The 19,036-nt window shown below is 53.6% G+C and overlaps 1 protein-coding gene across 1 annotated transcript in view; it reads right to left on the reverse strand.

The window, feature by feature from the left end:
• LOC103529755 (dual oxidase 2) overlaps window positions 1-19,036 on the reverse strand; it is a 21,174-nt gene continuing 2,138 nt past the window's right edge. The window contains exons 3-35 of the mRNA XM_030457289.1: window positions 18,307-18,398; window positions 17,698-17,781; window positions 16,099-16,263; window positions 14,831-15,018; window positions 13,251-13,452; window positions 12,717-12,883; window positions 12,571-12,631; window positions 12,387-12,483; window positions 12,107-12,194; window positions 11,666-11,768; window positions 11,162-11,325; window positions 10,589-10,755; window positions 10,152-10,285; window positions 8,838-8,975; window positions 8,413-8,526; window positions 7,646-7,848; window positions 7,239-7,424; window positions 6,064-6,289; window positions 5,705-5,798; window positions 5,297-5,472; window positions 4,951-5,020; window positions 4,395-4,490; window positions 3,558-3,736; window positions 3,041-3,271; window positions 2,730-2,829; window positions 2,563-2,612; window positions 2,307-2,434; window positions 1,950-2,103; window positions 1,551-1,783; window positions 1,236-1,394; window positions 943-1,098; window positions 730-858; window positions 1-312 (exon numbers count right to left, since the gene is read on the reverse strand). Coding sequence (XP_030313149.1) covers window positions 190-312; window positions 730-858; window positions 943-1,098; window positions 1,236-1,394; window positions 1,551-1,783; window positions 1,950-2,103; window positions 2,307-2,434; window positions 2,563-2,612; window positions 2,730-2,829; window positions 3,041-3,271; window positions 3,558-3,736; window positions 4,395-4,490; window positions 4,951-5,020; window positions 5,297-5,472; window positions 5,705-5,798; window positions 6,064-6,289; window positions 7,239-7,424; window positions 7,646-7,848; window positions 8,413-8,526; window positions 8,838-8,975; window positions 10,152-10,285; window positions 10,589-10,755; window positions 11,162-11,325; window positions 11,666-11,768; window positions 12,107-12,194; window positions 12,387-12,483; window positions 12,571-12,631; window positions 12,717-12,883; window positions 13,251-13,452; window positions 14,831-15,018; window positions 16,099-16,263; window positions 17,698-17,781; window positions 18,307-18,398 — 4,657 coding nt within the window. The 3' untranslated portion in view covers window positions 1-189. The remainder of the gene's footprint in view (window positions 313-729; window positions 859-942; window positions 1,099-1,235; window positions 1,395-1,550; window positions 1,784-1,949; window positions 2,104-2,306; window positions 2,435-2,562; window positions 2,613-2,729; window positions 2,830-3,040; window positions 3,272-3,557; window positions 3,737-4,394; window positions 4,491-4,950; window positions 5,021-5,296; window positions 5,473-5,704; window positions 5,799-6,063; window positions 6,290-7,238; window positions 7,425-7,645; window positions 7,849-8,412; window positions 8,527-8,837; window positions 8,976-10,151; window positions 10,286-10,588; window positions 10,756-11,161; window positions 11,326-11,665; window positions 11,769-12,106; window positions 12,195-12,386; window positions 12,484-12,570; window positions 12,632-12,716; window positions 12,884-13,250; window positions 13,453-14,830; window positions 15,019-16,098; window positions 16,264-17,697; window positions 17,782-18,306; window positions 18,399-19,036) is intronic.

The raw sequence follows: 19,036 nt of genomic DNA on the forward strand, positions 1-19,036 counted from the left end.
GGCAGCAACGCTTTGCTGGTGCACCACCTGCTCTGAGGGTCTCAGCATCCACACCCTGGGCCTTGGGTAGCTTTCTCCCAGGGACAGTGGGTGGTGGGAGCCAAGGAGCATGACCACACCGAGCAGTGCCGGACAGGGGATGGGGCTGAATGCACATTTCCAACAAAGACGGCAGCGCACGGGGTAGAGTCAAAAATTCTCATAGTGATGGGCAAAGTAAGCCTGGTCCTTCTTGTTCAGCTGCTGACAAGCCTTTTCCACATCCTTTGTCATACCAGGTGGGCCGCAGCTGAAAACCCCAATCTTCTGGACCTGGTGAAGGAGGGAAACAAAGGGGTCAAACCCAGCAGCACCAGCTCCCTGCCTACCCCATCAACCCCCCTTGGCCTTTTGTCCTCTGGCAGTTTTGGTCATGGCTGAGCACTGTCCCACTCTGAGGGGGTTTTCAGGGAGGCTGTGCTCCCTGTGGAGCTGCTGGGGCCATGGAGGAAGGATGGGATGCCCTAGGGTCTCTGCCAGTACCACCATTGCCAGGGGGTGGCTGGTAAGGCGAATCGCTGATTCTCACAGCTCATCCTGGCTCCAGAAGGGAATCGGAGCTCATGACCCTTTGTCCTGCCCTTGGTGCAGATGACACCAAAGTCTCCAGGGCCTCAGGGACAGGCTAAGGGCCAGTTCTCCATACTGGCTGGTGGATAGCCCTCCTCCTGTCCCCAGCAGGGCACTGACCTCGGGGTGCACCTCCTGCAGCGAGCTGAAGAAGTGTACGAAGGGCGGGCGCCCAAAGTGGGTGATGGAGCGCAGCCCCGTGAAGAGGCTCTTGTTCAGCACCTTCTGGAAGTGCCGCTCGCAGATGTACTGGAAGAGAGATCAGAGCACATCAGGTGGCCCAGCAGAGCCCCGCAGGGCCTGGCAGCCTCCCCGGCTGGTGGCCCAGCTCACCAGCATGGTGGTGCGGAGATCGAACTTCTCTGCCAGCTGTGTGATGTAGATGTGCACAGACACCAGGTCCTTCCTGTCTCCCTCCTCCACCTCCCGGATGATGTCTGCCAGCCACTCGAACTGCCGCTGCGTGCGTGTCACCCAGATGAAGTAGATCTGAGGCACACGAAGATGAGGCTCAGCACCTTTGTGCCTGTTCAGGGGGATCCTTCCCAGACAGATTAGGGAGGATTTTTACCCCCAGAGAGCCCAGCCACAGCAAAAGGGATCTTGGGAGGGCCTCCTTCTCTTACCTTCTTACACTGCACCTTGCAGCTTATGGATGACTTGAACACCAGGTCCTTGAGGATGGATGCAAAGGGTGTCACACCGATGCCTCCTCCCACCAGCACTGACACCTCAAACTTGTTCCACTCCTGGTGGCCCTCCCCGAAGGGCCCATCCAGATAGAGCTAGAGGGAAGCCAGCCATCAGAAGAACATCTCCTGCCACAGCTTTTCTAGGTCTTGGCTGCCTTCAAGGCTGGAAAAATGCCTTGGGCTGGGCACAACCCATCACTGAGATGCTCTCAGGCTCGGATGCCCCCGGAGAAGCAGCGAAGGGCTCACCTTGGGCAGCTTGCCAGTGAGGGCCAAGCTCTCTGGGGAGTAGAGCTCCCGCAGACGGGTGGTCCAGGGCCCCACAGCCCGGATGTGCAGGCTCAACGTGTCCTCATGGGGTGCCGAGGTCAGGGTGAAGGGGTGGTACTCAGTGGTGCCCAGGGCCACGCAGGCGATGCGCACCCACTGCCCAGACTTGTAGTCAAAGTCCTGAGGCCGCTGGAACTGGAGGTGGGTGACACCTGGGGGGGGGGGGATGGAGGTGGGGACATAATTAAGGAGGAGACATCATTAAGGAGGAGACATTTTGAGGTGGTGGAGCCTCCTCCTCTTATCGCTGCAGTCCCCTATGCTCTCGTGAAGAGCTTGGGCTGAGCTGGTGTCCTGTGGCCTGGGACGCTGTGGTACCTGAGGGCAGGAGCTCAGCTTTCACTACGCTGATCTCCACCTTCTTCCTGCTCAGGCTGAGAAGTTTGTCAGCACCATAGATGAGAGCCGGGATGATGAAGTAGATGTAGAAGCGGGGCTGCTGGATCAGGGCATAGCTGCCGTGGATGATGATCTGGGCAGGGAGCAGCCCTCATCAGCATGGCCAACCATCACCCCGTGGCTGATTTGGTGGCAGCTCCCTAGCAGCAGGAAGCTGAGACTGGGGCCACCAGCTCCCATGGGACCTCCTCAGCTGTTCCATCTCATCAGCTTGGCTGACCCATGGCCTCATGGGTGCTTTAGCACCACCACTCCCTCCCACCCCAAATGCTTTACCAGGACGTAGAGCAGCACGTAGAGGTGGTGGGTGATCCAGAAGCCCTGGAAGCTGACACGTCGGAAGTGGTGGGAGGCAAACACGTACATCACGGCTAGGATGACAAGCAGCAGCACTCCCGTCATGCCTGTGAGAGAAGGAGTTGGGAGATCTCTAGGGAGATCAGGGCAGCCCCACCAGGGCTCCACCTGGGCCGGGCAGAGCGCTGCCCATCTTGGGCACAGGCCTGCAGGTCTGCTTGCTTTGTGGTCCCACCTGGAATAGTCTGGAAGAACCACCAGTAATACTTCCGGGGGACCTGGGACCTGGAGAGGCACAAGAGATTACACCATGGAGTGGCCGCAGCAAACTCCTGGTTTCCATTTTCATTCCTGTCCATGCCCAGGACACCGTCTCTGGGCTGTGCTCTGAATTTCACCTACCCATCATCCACAAAGACACTGGAAAAGAGGCAGGATAAGACACTGAGGGGCATGACTGAGAAGATGTAGACATTCACTATGTGACCTGCTGTGTGGAGCACTGTGAAAGACAGAAACCAGGAGAGAAAAGCATCACTCTTGCTGTGGATGGAGATACAGCAGAGCCAGGGACCTGGCGATTCCTCCTCTTCTCCAGTGCAAAGCGCCTACAGGTCTTGAAGCTGCTGCCTGGCTCTGCTATGCTACTATGGGCTGGTCCTCCTCCTTTAGCTGTGATTCATGGCCAGCACAACCCCCAGCAGCCCACCTACCTGAGAAAATGAGGGCTGCCATGGCAACCCAGCGGTGGAAGTCCACGGCGGCATCGAAGGGGATGTAGTGATTGAGGAAGGTCTCCCGAAGAACGGTGATGAGGTTGCGGCACATGGTGAGCAGGATGTAGGAGTACATGAAGGAGATGCAGGCTGCCGATCCCCGGGAGATGATGATCCCCACAAAGGTGGTTTGGGCAATTCCAGTGCTTGGGGACGCGAAGGCATAGTCTGGGTGGATTTAGATCCGACATTAGGAAAAGGTTTTTTTATGAGGAGCATGGTGAGACACCAGCTCAAGTTGCCTAGAGAAGCTGTGGCTGCCCCATCCAGACTCTTCCACAGGTCCCTTCCAACCTCAGCAATCCTTTGGTTGGTCCAAGGGAGGACCAAACCTGTTGCCCAAAGCTTTGCCAGGACCTTTCACACCCCAGCATGCCCCATGCAACCAGCAGCTTTGAGGAGCCAAGCCCACACACATACACACTTCCACCCCTGGGGCTGGGTGAGCACTCACAATAGGCTCTTTCCACAAACACTCCAATAGTGATGGCAGAGAAAAGGACCACACAGACAATATGGCGCCGGTAATTCTCAACGAAGCGCTTCAGCTCCTGGATCTTCTGCTGAACTTTGCTCTGCTCGTACTTCTTCCTCTGTGCTTTAGTGTATGGATGCAGCTGGTACTGATTCACCCTGGCAAACACCAGAGGGGCTGGTGTCATTTTTGAAGGACACTTCAAGGCCATGCTGCCCAGCTTTGGGGTTTCCTCCCTGCACACTACGGACTGCAGCAACCTCCAGGCCACAGTGTCCCTGGCTGATCTTGGGTCCTCCCACCATCTAAACCCTTTTGAAAGCTGGTCACAAACGTGCAGACAGTGACTCACAAGGGAAACCATAGATAAGAACCATCGATAATTTTTACAGTAACTCCCAGGGCACGGGAAGGTCCTGGGAGCTATTGAGGGAAATCAGGACACTCTGGCCATTGATAACAACCACTCAACTGCTTCCTTGTAGAAGTGTGTGCTGCTACCACAGCAGTCAGGACCAGAGCCTCTCCTGAAGCTCTTGTAGGCAGCCCACAGGTGAAGCAGCAGCCTCCCAAGGGGTGAAGGACCCATTATCCCCACCAAGACAGGGCTGTTCCTGTAGCTCCTGTGATTGCCCTGCCTGGGCTGGCAGGGGTCTCACATCCCCTCCCTGCATTGTCCTGGGCGTGCTGGCTCCTCACAGGATTGCCATTTGATGGTAGGGTTACCATGGCTGACACCAAGATGTGACAGACAGGAGACAGGCTGAACCCCAACCCAAGAAGCACTCCCAGAGAGAGAGGACAGAGCCTACTCACTTTCTTCCTAGTCTCCTCCTCAGCTCTTGCCCTTCTGGCTCCATGTAGTGGCTCACGGTGTCCAAGTTTGGGTCTTTCTCCTCCTCTGGGATGGTCCTGTTGGAAACAGAGCTATGTCCAGCCCAAAGCCGGACTAGCAGGAGGAGCTTGCCAAATTTTTACCCGTTTCTCCACTTTCCATCTCAGGCTCAGCTAAGAAGGTGTCCAGCTCTTTCCTGCTTGCATTAACTTTAATTGCATGGTACACCAGCTGGATTCACTCCAAAATAACCCACCCCTCTGCAAAGCAAGGTGGGACTCCCATCCTCACATTGTGGATGCAATGAGAGTTCTGCATGAGGCAGCTCCTCCCCTCTGCCTGCCTAGGTACAGGGACAGCAGCCCCACCACAGAATCTGGCTGGCTCATGGGCACGTGTCAGCATCTGTTCACATGGGGCATGTGAACAACCAGTGGGAGCATTTTTTGGAAGGGCTGAGGTGAAGGATGGGTGTGCATCAGGGCTTAAGGAGAAGAAGAAACAGCAGCAGCAGCAAAACCGATGTGGATAGCTTACCCTTTTGGCTCTTTCTTAGTTATGAAGGAGACACGGCTGCACGCATTTTGCTTGAGAGCCTGGGGGACACCTTTGAGGAGCCAAAAGGTCAAAGAACCATTCAGTGCATACAAGGCGCAGTGGACAAAGTACAGGCATCTCCCCTGGGCAGGGCTGCAGTGGGGAGGGGCTCTGAGATAACCCAAATATGTCATGCACTGAGCAACAGCTGATGCCCCATTACTGCAATTAATTTGGGGAAACTGATGGGACAAGATTCGGGTGCCTGTCTCTTGTGTTGGGTGCTGCCTGTGGCCCCAGCCCTGCAGAGCTTGTGGTGACCCAGTGCTCCCTCCTGCCCACTGACCTTTGATGCAGAGCTGGGTGAGACGGAGCTCATTGTCGTGGTCTCGCAGCAAGTAGTGGAAATCCTCCCACGTCAGCTCATCCCGGTCCTGAAACCCTGCAGCCTGAAACATGGACTCGACCACCTCCTCTGCCTGGTCTCTTGACAGGCAGTTGTTGGAGATCTCAATGAAAGACCTGGAGCAAGGAGGAGAGATGGGATGGGAACTTCAGAGGACCATGTCCTTCAAATTACACAGGGTAGGGCCCTGGAAAAGTTTCACAGGAGAAATGGGCTCTTGGTTGTGAGGGCTAAGCCCATGGACCCTCATGTAGCACTCTTGGGGAGTGAAAAACAGAAGCTGGGAGCTGCTTTGGAGACATCTGTGCTTACCAACATGGTAAAAAGAGCTAGAGAGTTGAGAAGTACCTAAGCATCCTCAGAAACTCCTCCTTGGAGAGGAAGCCATTCTCATCAATGTCATACATCCTGAACATCACCTTGGACTTCTCCTCTGGGGATCCTAGTGGGGAAGGAAGAACAAGATCCTATTTTCAACAACGAAGTTGTTTTTCAGTGTTGTCCTTAAGGGTCTGGGCCTGCATCAATGAAGCCTCACCCAGTTCTGAGAAGACTGAAAGCACACTGCTGATGGCAGCTTGGGTGGTGCCTGGCATGGCAGATGCACACTCTGGTATTGTGCATTATTTTACAATCTCAAAATGTGCTCTTGCACTGCAGATGACTGAGAGCAACAGATGAAGACACTAACCAGTGCCAGCTCCCACCTTTCATAAAGATCACGAAGATATCCAGGAATTCCCGGAAGGAGATGTATCCATTGCCGTCTTTGTCAGCCAGGGAGAACATGGAGTCCACAAACATGGAGTGGGCTTTGAGCCCCAGGGCCTCAGCAAACTCAGCCCTGCTCAGCTCACATGTCAAAGATTCCTTTGCCTTCTGTGAAGATTCAAAGTCAAGCTCCCCAGCATCAGACCTATTGATTTCCAGCACCTGTCCCACAAAAGGAGCCAGTGAGTGCTGGCAGAGCAGAAGGCTGGTATTCACTTGCCTGACCTATTGTTTACAGACTGGTGGTTGCCCTGGCACAAAACTCGTGGTAGATACCACGGGGAAGTCCCACGTCTCTCCAACACTAATGTGACTTTCACACTGAACACCACTCAGTGTTATGTAGACCTCAGTTACATCATCCTAGAATCAAAGTCTGGTTTAGGTTGGAAGGGACCTTAAAGATCACCTAGTGCCACTCCCCTGCCATAGGCAGAGTCATCTCTCACTAAATCAGGTTTCTCCAAGCCCTATCCAACCTGCCCCTGAACACTGCCAGGGATGGGGCAGCCACAGCTTCTCTGGGCAGCCTGGGCCAGGGGCTCAGCACCCTCATAGAAAATTTCTTCCTAATATCTCAATCTCCCTTCTTCCAGTTTGGAACTGTTCCGCCCTTGTCCTGTCACTCCAGGCCCTTGTCCAATGTCCCTTCCCAGCTTTCCTGGAGCCCCTTCAGGCACTGGAAGGTGCTCTCAGGTCTCTCTAGAGCCTTCTCTTCTCCATGTTGAACAATCTCAACTGTCTCAGCCTGGCTCCAGAGCACAGATGCTTCAGCCCTCTGGTTGTCTTTGTGGCCTCCTTTGGACTCTTTCCAAAAGTTCCATGGCCTTCTTATGTTGGGAAACCCAGAACTGGACACAGCACTGCAGTGAGGGTTTCATAAGAGAGGAATAGAGGGGGAGAAGTCTCTTTGCAAATTCAGGCCCTTATATCAGCGTGGCAGAATTCCCTTTATCTTCTGCAAGGGAAAATGTCCCTTGGTCCTGGAAGTATTGGCAGCTTTCTTTTGTATGGCTTAGGGAGAGCAGTAGTAGCACCACTCATTGCTTAACTAAACTAACAAAGAAATAACCTTCCTCCACGCATCAGAGCCCACCACACCTCTACAGACCTGAGCAAACAGGTGCCTGAAGAAAGTCTCCAGAATTTGTTTCCTCTGCTTGTGGGTGACTGCCCGTTTCATCAGGCTCTGCTCCTTCATCTCAGACAGGTGCAGGTCAAGGCCACCCTCCTCCAAGTATCTTCGTAGCTTCCCAATGAAGTTGCTCCTCTCCACCTCCTTGCTGAAAAGCAGCACCTGCCAAAGACCCCACCAAATGGCTGAGGCTCAGTGGGATGGGAGGGCTGCTGCTCTCACCACAGTGGTTGCTCCATGGTATGAGCTGGACCTGGTGGTTCCTGGGAGGCCACAGCCACCCTCTGGGGACCTCTTCTGCTCCCAGTGCCCAGGACTAAGAAGCAAAAGGATTGTGGAGAGTCCAGGGGAAGTCATTGTAGCCCAGGCATCATGGTACTCACCAAGTCATACTCCTTGGGGCTCTTCAAGAGCAGGGCTTTGTTCCCTTTGTTGCTAGAGATAAGCACCTCAACCCTTTCATGGGCTTTCAGGTTGATGATCCGGAGCACTGACCCTCTCCCATCCAGCACTTTGAGCATTTTGTCCGATTGGAGCTGAATGTAGACAGGAGATCTGTCTGTCTTGGGACCATGCCACTCCATGGCTGATGGGAGAGACAGGACTCAGCTGGAGAGGGACATCTGGGGTCCTACTCATCCCAGCACCCCCTTCACCCAGATGAAGTTTGGGAGTGATTTTATGATGACTAAAAAGAAAAATTGTCTCCCAGCTGCAAAGCTCAAGCACGTAGACATAGGAGGATTTTTCCAGTGTCCAGAGTAACAGGACACAGTCTCTGTCCTGGAGCTACTGGTGCAATGGGTACACACAGATTTCCTGTAGGTAAGGCATGATCTGGAGAGGGCTAGAGTTGGAGGATGACTCAGGTTGGAAGGGACTCAGGTTAGGAGGATCTCTCACCCAACCTCCTGCCCAAAGTAGGGTCAGCTACAGGGTCAGGCCAGTTTGCTTAAGGTTTTAGCTGGTTAGAGCTTGGATAGGATGAAGACTGGACAACCTCTACCTGCTCCACTGCTTGAGTATCCTCAAATGGCATCTCCTTACCTCCGGTTTGGATATGATCTCTGAGCCCAGGCCCACCCTACTATTTGCCCCAACTTCAGCAGCAACACCAGACACCACCACAGGGTCAACAGTGCCACCTCACCGGGTATGACCTCGCCGGTCACCTCCCTCCTCATGCTGGAGCTCTGCTTCTTCTGCAGCTTCTTGAAATCTCTCTTGCGGAGAACAGCGACAATCCAGGCAACGAGCAGGGTTGCTGGGGACACGAAGGAGAAGGAGACAATGAGATACTACAAGGCTCCTTCCCATTTTGGCAGAATGACCTGTGCCACTGGAGCAGACAGGGGTTTCTTTCTTTGCGCCCTCCTCCCCAGTTCAATGTTGCAGGGGTTTATTTAATGCTGGACTGCTCCACAAAAGCCCACGGAAACTCCCTCCTGCTTCCTAAGCAACCTGCCAGCTCAAGGACCTGAGGACTCAGCAGCTCCTGCTGGAGGGTGCTTGGTCCACGGACACTCAGTCCCTTGCTCCAGTAGAAGAGGGGATGGGGAAAGATAAATGTCAAACCTAAAGGCAGACAGCAGAGGACAATAATGATGATCGCGAAGCCTGTGCCGCTGCCTTCAAAGTAGTCCAGCACTGTCATGGGCGTGCAGTTGGCCAGGTCTTGAGCTCTCAGCTGCTGGGGCTGAGGACATGGATCCCCTGCATGGGAAGAGAAAAGCTGTGAGTACCATAGACCTTTCACTCATCTCACCTCCACTGTCCCAGGAACCTCTACTGGTGGGATCCATCGCTGAGTGACCCAGGGAGCAGGCAAAACTGGGGTGCTCGAGTTAAACTCCAGATCTTAGGGCACAACCCTTTGCCTGCCATAGCAAAGCAAGCACAAAACTGGCCTCAGCCCCCCTTGGAGTTCATCACCATCACCTCTGAGCAAAAAGCACCCTGGGCCATGGCAAATTTGGGTTTAGAGCTTCTGCCCATCCAGATGAGGCAAAGCCAGGGAGTCCTCCTGGTGCAGTAACACGGAGCATATGCCAGGGAAACCAAAACACCCAGCCCGGGCTGGAATGCGTGCCAAATAATGTGTTGGGGAATGAGAAGGTTGTGGCAAGATCTCAAGAGGAAAAGACCTACTGCTGTGTTTGGCCACACTTGGCCCTGACCATGGCAACAAGATTTTTTGGGGTCCTAGCAGGGAGGGGAAAGCTAATTTCAAGGGTGGCACAGGCTGAGGGGTGCACATCAGGCTGCTCCTAGCCTTGCTGGGACACAAGCCCTGAGCTCTCCCTACGCTGGTGCAGCTCAACCACACTTGCAGGAAGCCTGAGCAGCCCTTCCAGCACCTCTGGCTGACCATCAGCCCTGCTGGTGAAGCAGCCAGGCAGGAGTGGGCCCTGCAGTGCAGCACACAGGGCATACATTGGGCTGGTGCCACAGAAAGCAAAAATAAGGCACATGACACAGTTACTGCACACAAAGCTTAACTCATCTGCAAACTGTCACATTTTGGGTCGCTCATCACTTTGAGATGCAGACCCATGTCTGGTCTCTATGCAAGCTCTATGCTTGCATAGAGAAGGAGCCAAACGACACATCAGTGAGGAGCATGAGGTGGGCAGAGGCTGAGTTTTAACCCCAGCACAACCTTCCAGAGCTCCTTCCAGGACTCACAGAATGCACATGCCTGGACTTCAGCCCTTCTTTCAACACCAGCCCTGTCCACCTTGCCTGCAAGCAACTCTTGTGTTTTGCACGAATCCTGCTGGCCCAGGGGCAGAGCAAGACACCAGGCTTGAGAAACATCTTTCCCCATGTCACCAAGGTGGTTTTGCTCTCCTTCCTAACCTGCTGGTGCTGTTTGCAGGAAGCACTCACCCTTGCTCCAGGCAAACACGTGGGGCTGGAGGGCTGTGGAGTTGCCATCAGTGGAGTTGCTGTAGGTGACAGCAGCCAGGACATCGTGGAATGTGGTGCCACGAATCTTCCTGGTTTCCTCCACTGTGAACATCCTGGGGGAGGGGGAGAAGATATGAGGCCAAGTGGTGGCCCCGGCTGTCACTGGCTGACAGCTCAGTGCCATGGGCTGGGAACCACAGTGGTAGTGGATTAAGGGTTGGACTTGATGATCTCAGAGATCCTTTCCAACCCAAATGATTCTGTGATTCTGTGACAGCAAGAGGGATTCACTCCCTCTGCTGCTTTACAAACTGAGGAAGCTGGAGGATGTTTTCTGCCTCCAGCCCCAGTTTTCCTGTGTCACTTGGGGCTCAGAGAGCAGTGGGCAGCCTGCCAAACAAGGAAGAGGTGTTTACCCATTCTTGGTGTTTTCGAACCAAAACCTGTCGCCATCCCTCAGGCGCACAAACTGGTCCAGGATGATGGCACTGAAGAGGGAGCTGTTAGCCTGCAGCATCCCTCCGGGGAGCAGCTCCAGCCCAGACGTGTTGTTGCCATACAGGGCAGCGACCTCCTCCAGGACCTGCCCAGAGACAGCCACACAGCACATGTGTGACCAGAGGGAATCCTGTCAGGGCATCAGGAACTCTTGGCGAGCCTCAGGAGGAGCAAAGAATGTGCATTTCCCAAGTATCCCATGTCCCTGAGCTGGGAAGTTGCTCAGCCCTACGCAAGCCTTGAGCTCATGGCAACTTAGCGTCACTCCTAGAGCATCCCAGCTCCAGAAGAAGCAGAGCACCCAGCACCACGGGAGCATAGCACTAGAGCAGGACACATTTATTCGTGTCCCACAGGCATGAAATTAAGCCAGAGCAGGATGTGCTCTGATGTCCCTCTTCCTACATTGCTGGAGAAGCCAGTTACTGCTTGGACTGCCCCATCATCCTCTGACCCACACACCTCACATGCCCAGCCCAATTCCCTGCTACCTGTTGCTCCAGGCTGGGGTTAATGTCCAACCAGTTCTGGAGAGGTGCCATCCCAAATCTCTCCAGGGCTTGGTTATAGGTGGGCAGGCCAAGGTCTCGGCCACGCTGAAGCCAGCTGGCCACGTAGTCAGTGCGGGAGTACTTCAGGGGCCCGTACCAGTAATCTGTGGGTGGATTTGAAGCCCTGGTGATGCCGAGGCAGAACTGGAGGAGCAACACCAACAGTCACAGCTGCTAGCCTGACTTTGTGTCTCTGCCATGGGCTATGCTGAACATGGATGTCATCTCCTTGCCCTTGCCTGGGTGGTCCCATGGATGCACTAAATGTGCCCCACGGCCTAACTGCACCTCTGTTAATGAGGCTGAAGCTGGTCTGAACATGTGGTTGGGTCATGGATCCCATCCCATGATCTTGTGGTCATCCTCCCGACTTGGGTCGCTGCACAGCCCCAGGAGAGCAGGTCTCCCACTGACACAGCAGCTGCTGCACAAGGGAGTGCAAACCTCGGAGATCTTCCACCACAATGTTGTCCTCCTGCTCTGCAATCTGTGAGCTCATCCCCCACAGGAGATTGTCCACGTCCTCTGCCCGCTGCATCCCGGTGCTCTGAGGGGAGAGGGGAAGAGCAGGTGATTCCTTGCAGGACTGAGGATATGGGGCACCCCTACACCCCAGAACCGGTGCCCAGAGGGTTGCAGACCCTGGGTGCAGGGGGACCAGGAACTTCTAGGCTCATTTTCTCCCCATCAGCTCAACCTTGAGGCTGAAGGTAGCACCTGGGGACGCCTGGATGGATAGGCTCTCACACCTCATTTGGCTCTCGTGCTCTGCACTGCATTTCCCTGCCAGACCCCTGTGGGGACCTCTGTAACATAAAGCAAGGAATGGGGCCCCCAAAACCAGCCTGCCATGCCCTCAGGAACCCCAGGCTCCCTTTCCCATACCTCTCTGTTCCAGTAGCTGTTGCAGAGTCTCACTGCTGGGAACAAGCCCCCGGGGCTGGGCACTTTGGAGAAGTGGCACTGGGAGTCCCTGGAACAGCAGAAACGGGGCTGGACCCACAGCCCTCAGCCAGGGCTGCCCTGAGATGGCAGGGCTTGTCTGTGCCAGTAAGGGGCAGGATGCAGGGAAGGGACAAGGACCATCCCCAGCCACCAGCCCTGCTTGGGCACCTCTTTCCCCAGCATAGGCACCACTCCTCCCAGACTGGCTGGCTGTTCCTACCTCTTGTAGACACCTGGAGGCACCATGGTGGCCAGGAATTGCCACGCAGCTGCCATGAACTCAGGCGAGAGACTGGGATCCAGGTGCTGCTGGTATCCTGCAGGGCAGCAGCCACAGTCCTTTCCCATCCCATTCCCTGACTCCCTTAGTCCCCCCACCCCCCACCACCCACTATGCCCCTCACCTTGATACTCTGGGACACTTGTCCCCAGCAGGGTGGGCAGCCACTCATACAGCACGATGCTCTAGGGCACAGGGGAACTGGATCAGGGCCAGCGGATTCAGGGGTGCCAACAGAGCCAGGGGGAAGAAGGGTGTTCCATCCCTCACCTGGAAAGTGGCAATGACCCACTTGCGAGCGTGCTGGAAGAGGTCTTCATCAGACCAGGTGGGGTGCTCCTGGGCCAGCTTGGTGGCCAGGTAGTTGTGGTACCGAAACCAGGCGATGCTCTGGGCCTGCAGGAAGGGGTTCTCATTCCCCCAGGAATTCCCCAGGTCTGCAAGAGCCACCAGGACCATCAGCAGGGGATGCCACCCCTGGGGCTCACCTTGCCTGTTACTGGAGGGGCAGCCTGGACCAGCATCACCTCATCCCCTCTCCCACCCTTCCTCCACAGGGGATCAACAGCGTGAGCCAGCGAGAAGCAGCTCCAGACCCCCAGCACGGCCCAAAGGTCAGGCAGGTGAAGAATTCAAAGCAAGCTGAGCAGGTTTTTCTCAGTGGCAGCCCCAGAGGAGATCACTTCGGATCAGAGGCACCAGCACCCCCCAGCCTCTGCATATTGGCCAAGAAACACTCCCCACCACCACCCCTGCTCACCATCAGGGATTGAGCCAAGCAACCACTGAAGGTGCCACCATTACCATAAATCCCCTGGGGACCACCCTGTCCTGTGGTGGGATCCAACGCTTTCCACATGGGGACCCTCCCATCCGTTTCCCTCGGGAGGCGCCCACCAGGCCCTGATGCCAGGTGCCCCCCCGAGAAGCTCCTCAGGGCATCACTCCAGGAGTGAGAGGGGCCGTAGATGGAGCTGCCGTCCAGCCAGCCTGTCACCCTGTTGATCTAGAGCAGGCACAGGGAATGGGCATGAATGGATCCTGGGGGACGTCAGAAAAGTGAAAAAAAAAACTAAAACCCAACCAAAAAAAAAAAAAAAGTAAGTCTGAAAAGCCCCAGTCTGGCCCTCTTGGTCTTGCAAAACTGCCACCCCATCCCCTGTTTTAACAAAAGAGGTCAGGGCACATACATATACCCAGACAATCTCTATGCAAAGTGCAGGAATTAGGGCCAGGTACAGGAATGAGCAGGTACAGGCTTTGCAAAGGTAGATTTTGGAGGGGTCTTTTTTCTCAACTATTCTCGTCTCTGCACAAAGCAGACACATGTGAGTCCCTCTGGGGGCAAGACCAAGGAGGAAGGGGATGAAACCCATCACTGGAGACACTGGAATCGCTGGGGCTGTCCCCTCTGGGAAACTGTGTCCTGCTCCAACAGTTTTCATGAAAAAATCAATTTTTTAGTCTGAAAACAGGCTGAAGTTCTCATTTTTCTAAGGTTTGAAATGCTGTTAAAAGCATCATTTACTTCTCTGGTTTCATCCTGGTTTGTCAGGCACAAGGTTCAGGGAGGGGACATTTTGCTTTGGTGGTTTTGATCAAGAAACTTTCCAGCAGGAAAGAAAAAACAGAAAGCACAGGAGCGTGGGAACACCCCCAGCCTCAGCAAAACAAAGAGAAATCGGGGGGAAAATCCTGATTTTTTTTTTTTTCTTCCCAATGACTGCTATTTCAAGAAGCTTTGTAGCTTTATGGCCGTACCAGCTCTGCTTTATGATCTGTTATTAAAGATTAAGAGTTGGTGCCATAAAAAGCCCTGCCCGGTAATTACTAACCTTCTAGAGAGGCACAAGTGTATAAATCTGTTACAGAAGTTGATGGCACTTTCACTAAAAAGGCTTATCTGAGTGATAACAAAAACCCACTTGTTTTACCTGACGCAGAAAGCCCAACCTCGGCTCATTTTGATTACGGTGATAAAAACTTCGGCAGCTAAAGAAGATGACAGATTTTCCTGCTCTCCCTTTTCCCCCCTCCCTCCACAAACCCTGCAGGACACTCCAGTTTGCATTCAAAGAGATGACACAGGCAGATCCGGAGGAATTACGTTCCCTTCAGCCAAGAAAAGCACTGGCTTTGAGCAACCGCAAGCAGGAACCTTGGAGGCTGGGCTTTGGGTTTATTTGCAGTTGGTTCTAAGCCTCATGAGACGTGTGGGTTTGGTTTGGGTTTTTTTCATTTTTAGGAAATGTCCCTCACTCATTTAGGAAATGAGTGATGTCCCTTTATTTTTGCAAACCCTGTCCTGGTTTCTACAGGTGACCAGGGTTGGATGAAGAGGAATGATGCAGAAAAAGGCAAAAAGCAAAACAACTGCTACTCACCTGTTCCCGGGGGCTATTGGGGCTCTGCCCTGTCTCCGTTGCCCACTGGATGCGCTGGAAGGGCAGGACCACATCTCCAGTGCCTTCAGGGTCAAACACCGGGTCCCCAGGTGGGATGTGGATGTTCAGGAACTCAGCAGGGCATCCAGTTTTCTCTGTCCCCAGGATGTCCGAGAGCACGTGGAAACCTGCCAGAGACCCAAGCATGGTCAGCAGCTGGAATGACTGCCACCAGCACCTGGAGCAGGACATGATGCTGGGCAGCTAAGCCATACGTGGGCTGAAGGGACCACTTTGTGCAGCACAAGTGGTTTCTTTCCTGACTTCGTTGCTGGGTTGCTCCTTGACTGCCAAAGTCACTCTGGGCTGGAGCCCGGATGTGCTGAGCTACAGCCAACAAGAACAGGGCTCCAGGTGCCCCTGGCCAGACTTCATGAGTAGACTATGGTCATTCAGGAATGACCATACTGGGGGGGGAATGACCACCCAGTTCAGGGTGGAGAAACTCAGTGGAGAAACTCTTTGAACTCTTGTTCAGAGATGACAGGCAGCAGACCATTTTCTGGGCCAGAAGCAAAGCTCTGCACTTAGCCACTAATTCCCTGAGCTCCTCCTCACCTGTGGCCTTCAAGGCCAAGGGTTGCTGCTGATGCTGAGCCCATTCGAGCTGTGGTGTGATGGGAAAAAAACTAACTCCAGGGAGAAGATAAACAGTCCTGCACCAGTGCCTGCTCCTCCTGTGGCCCATCCTGAGGTCAAGCACACCAACTTGGGTGGCTGGGGTCATGGTTGAACCTTACATTGTATGGGGAGCTGATTGTCTCCACTTCTTTGACAAGTTCAGCCCATTCTCTCAACAAGCCAGGGCTATTTCCCAGAGACAGACATCCCTGGGCTTGGAGACACTGCCAAGCTCCTGAGGAACATCAAAAACTGCTCCGACTTGCAGCAATTCTTCCCAGCAATCACCCATGGTGAAGCTCTTATCATACCTGTCAGGCATTTTGCAATGGGGTAACTTTTCCAAGAAAACAAACAAGGAAGTTCCCAAATGACAAGTATAAGCACCTGGGACAACTGCCAGAGGGCACTGAAAATTTCACACAAACTCTCCTGGTTGGACAGAACTTTGGTATGGTGATACCCAAGAGTTTATTTTTCGGGTATGGGTCTGCGGTGGGTGGAGAGATGTCCAATGGGGTGAGAAAACTGAAAATTTTTCTACCCAAACCAACTTCTTCCACTTGTTGCCATGCCACAGCTCTTACCAAAAAACACAGCCAGCACAGTTGTGTTCCTGCGGGAGGGCAGTCCTGAGGGTCCCCTTGCCACCACGTTGCTGAGCTGGCGAGCGTTGGGCACGTGGGGCTCCTGCAGTGCCTGGTAGACCCTATCCGCGTAGTTGGCGGGCAAGAGACGCAGCAGCCTGGCACCTGCAGCACCAAAACAACATGCCATGGGCCTGGTGGCACCTGACAGATGGGAGACCCCTCCCTCATCCCTCCAAGACCAGGTTGTAAGGGGCTTGGAGCAGCCTGATCTAGCGGAAGGTGTCCCTGACCGTGGCAGGGGATTGGAACTGGATGAGGTCTAAGGTGCTTTCTGACCCAAACCAGTCTGGGATTCTATGATTCTATAGCAAAGGAGGGATTCTCCATGGGAATATTCCCTTCCAGGTGTCCTTTTCTGGTCCACGTGCAGCCCCATTGCCTCACTGGAGTGACGTTAAGCTGCCCGTGCTGACTGTGCAATCCTACACAAGTGTGGGAAATGCCAGGACCATAGGAAACAGGAGAGGGAGCAGCTGGAGAAGCAGACACACAAGGGAAAAGATTGGAGAGAAACACCCTGACTTCAAACCCACTGCCTGTCCCATAACTGAAGAGCCCAGGGACAGGAGGTTGTTTCTCACTGACAGGTGAGCTTGTTTTGAAAAGCTCTTCACCAACCTGGTGGGCTTCACTTGCAGGAGCTCCCCAGAGCTGGGGGAAACCCTGAATGACTGGCTTGGTTTCTATAGGGTCACTTCCAAATATTAGAGTCTGATCTGTCTGCTCTGGAAAAGAGAGATCTTATCTGTCAGGGACCTGCTGGATCTCCCTAGCAGGCTGTGGTGTAACCAAAAGGCTGATTGATGACACACGTTACGTTGAGGAGCCATCCTGATTCCCAGGAAGCTGTGAAATTGCCACCACCCCTTGTGTCACCCTGTAGGCGACAGGGGTGCTGCAGGAACAGGGAGATTAATAACCTTCAATAGTTTAGATTAGATCCCACCTGATCTGCCCAGCTCCCAGTACAGACCAGCACATGCTGCATAGCAGCCCAGCAGCACGGCATCTGTCTGGTGCAGGGAAGAAAAGCTCCAGCATGCCTGGACCACCGACTCTTCTGTCTCTGGCCCTGTGTGGAATGCTGCTTAGAACTGCAGGGTAAAGATGCCTTTTCCCTGCTCTGGGATCCCTGACCATCACTGAAACCTACTAGGAAAAGCGGGATTCTTCCCATCTTGGATCATTAAATGGCCCTGCAAAGGCACAGCTCTGCTCAGGAATGGATCCAACACCAGCACGACCTGCAGATGGTGGCTGGACAGCAGGTGAAAATGGCAAGGCCTGGACATGGGAGGCAAAGCTGGGCTGCTTGGACCCTCCAAACTGCTCTAAGGGGGCTCTTAGCCTCCTCCAGGGATGTGCCTTGGGTACAAGCAGCCACCTCTCGAGACCATGGGAGATGGCACTGCCTGGTCACCTGTAAGGTGCAGGCTGGAGTCAGAAAGGGTTTCTCTCTCAGTTGCAAAGCAAGGCAGGTGCCCAAGTGGCAGCTCTCCCTGACCCACCATCCCCACCCCCAGGCCTGGCACTCACCCACGGAGCCACAGCTGTGGTGCAGGAGGTTGTTGTACCATCCATCATAGCGCTGCAACTCCCAGGAGATGCTCTCCTGGGCTCCTGGAAGAGATCAGACTTGGTGAGAAGAAAAGCAGAATTCATGAAGCAAGCTTCTGCATTACAGAATGATGTCTGTATTGTGATATTTTCCAATACTGTTTCTGAAACTTTCTGTACAAACACTTTTTTAGACAAGTATTGCACTCCTTTTGAGGGACAAGCAATGTCTGCAAGTAGAAATTTAGTCTTGTCATCCAGATGTCCCAAAAACAATTTCTGTCCTCCACCAGTCTGCTCCCAAAGGATCTACATTTTTCTCCTTTACTTTATCCTTTTTCTGCTTTTACTGTAATATTAGCAAGAAGCTCCAGTTCCTGGTTACAAGCTGTTTACACCTATAAACAGTAGAAGGTGAGTCTCCCAGCCTGCAGGCTCTGCAACCTCAGCATTTTGCTCCATTTTCTTCTTACCTCAGCCCAAACTGAATCATCCTCTTCTCTCATCTGATGCCCCATGAGTTAAGAGGAAATTCCTCTGAGGACAGAAACAATCCAGAGCCATCCCCTTCCCACAAATTGTACTTACTCCCCAAGCTCCATGTCACCAGCAGAACCACAACCAAACTCAGCATAGTCTTTGTGGGTTGCACTGGCCACAGGGGCCCTGGAAGCAGTGACCTGCAAAAAGGGAGGAGAAGGAGGGAGCTGGAGGGTTGCCAAAAGCTGTAGCATTGAGCCCCTTTCAGCCTTTTTTTTTTTTTTTTTTTTGTCATTTTTTAAATCAAAGCTTAAAGAAATTATGGTTTCCTGGAAGTGCTGAAGGCCAGGCTTGGAGCAACCTGGTCTAGTGGGACGAGGGTTGGAACTGGATGATCTTCAAGGTTGCTTCCATCCCAAACCCACCTGGGATTCTGAGGTTTCAGAAAGGCTTTGCCAGCAGCTCTGTAGGTTTGATTTCTGAGTTACTGGGAATCATGGCTGGCATTTGTTCACTCAAAACCACCTGTGGCCCAAATTGTAAAACGTGAGTCACCAGCTAGACCATCCACTTGGCAAATGAGGGACCTTTAAATAGTGCCCCTCAGGCTCGCATTAATTGCATTCATAAACCTGAATGCTCATTGCCAGGTTGTGAGGATGGCGTTTCGCTTGCTTTTAATTGCCAGAGACTTCTGTAGATTTCCAAGATGTTTCTCAGGAAGTGACATTTCCACTTTCCCTCCCTGTCACAGCAGCTCGCCTTGTACACCACACCTCACAAAACGTTGTTATGGGCAAACAGCTTTGTTAGGTTTCCATAACATGGACTGAACATC

This window comes from Calypte anna, chromosome 10 (genome assembly GCF_003957555.1).
Source record: "Calypte anna isolate BGI_N300 chromosome 10, bCalAnn1_v1.p, whole genome shotgun sequence".
NCBI classification, from domain to species: Eukaryota; Metazoa; Chordata; class Aves; order Apodiformes; family Trochilidae; genus Calypte; species Calypte anna.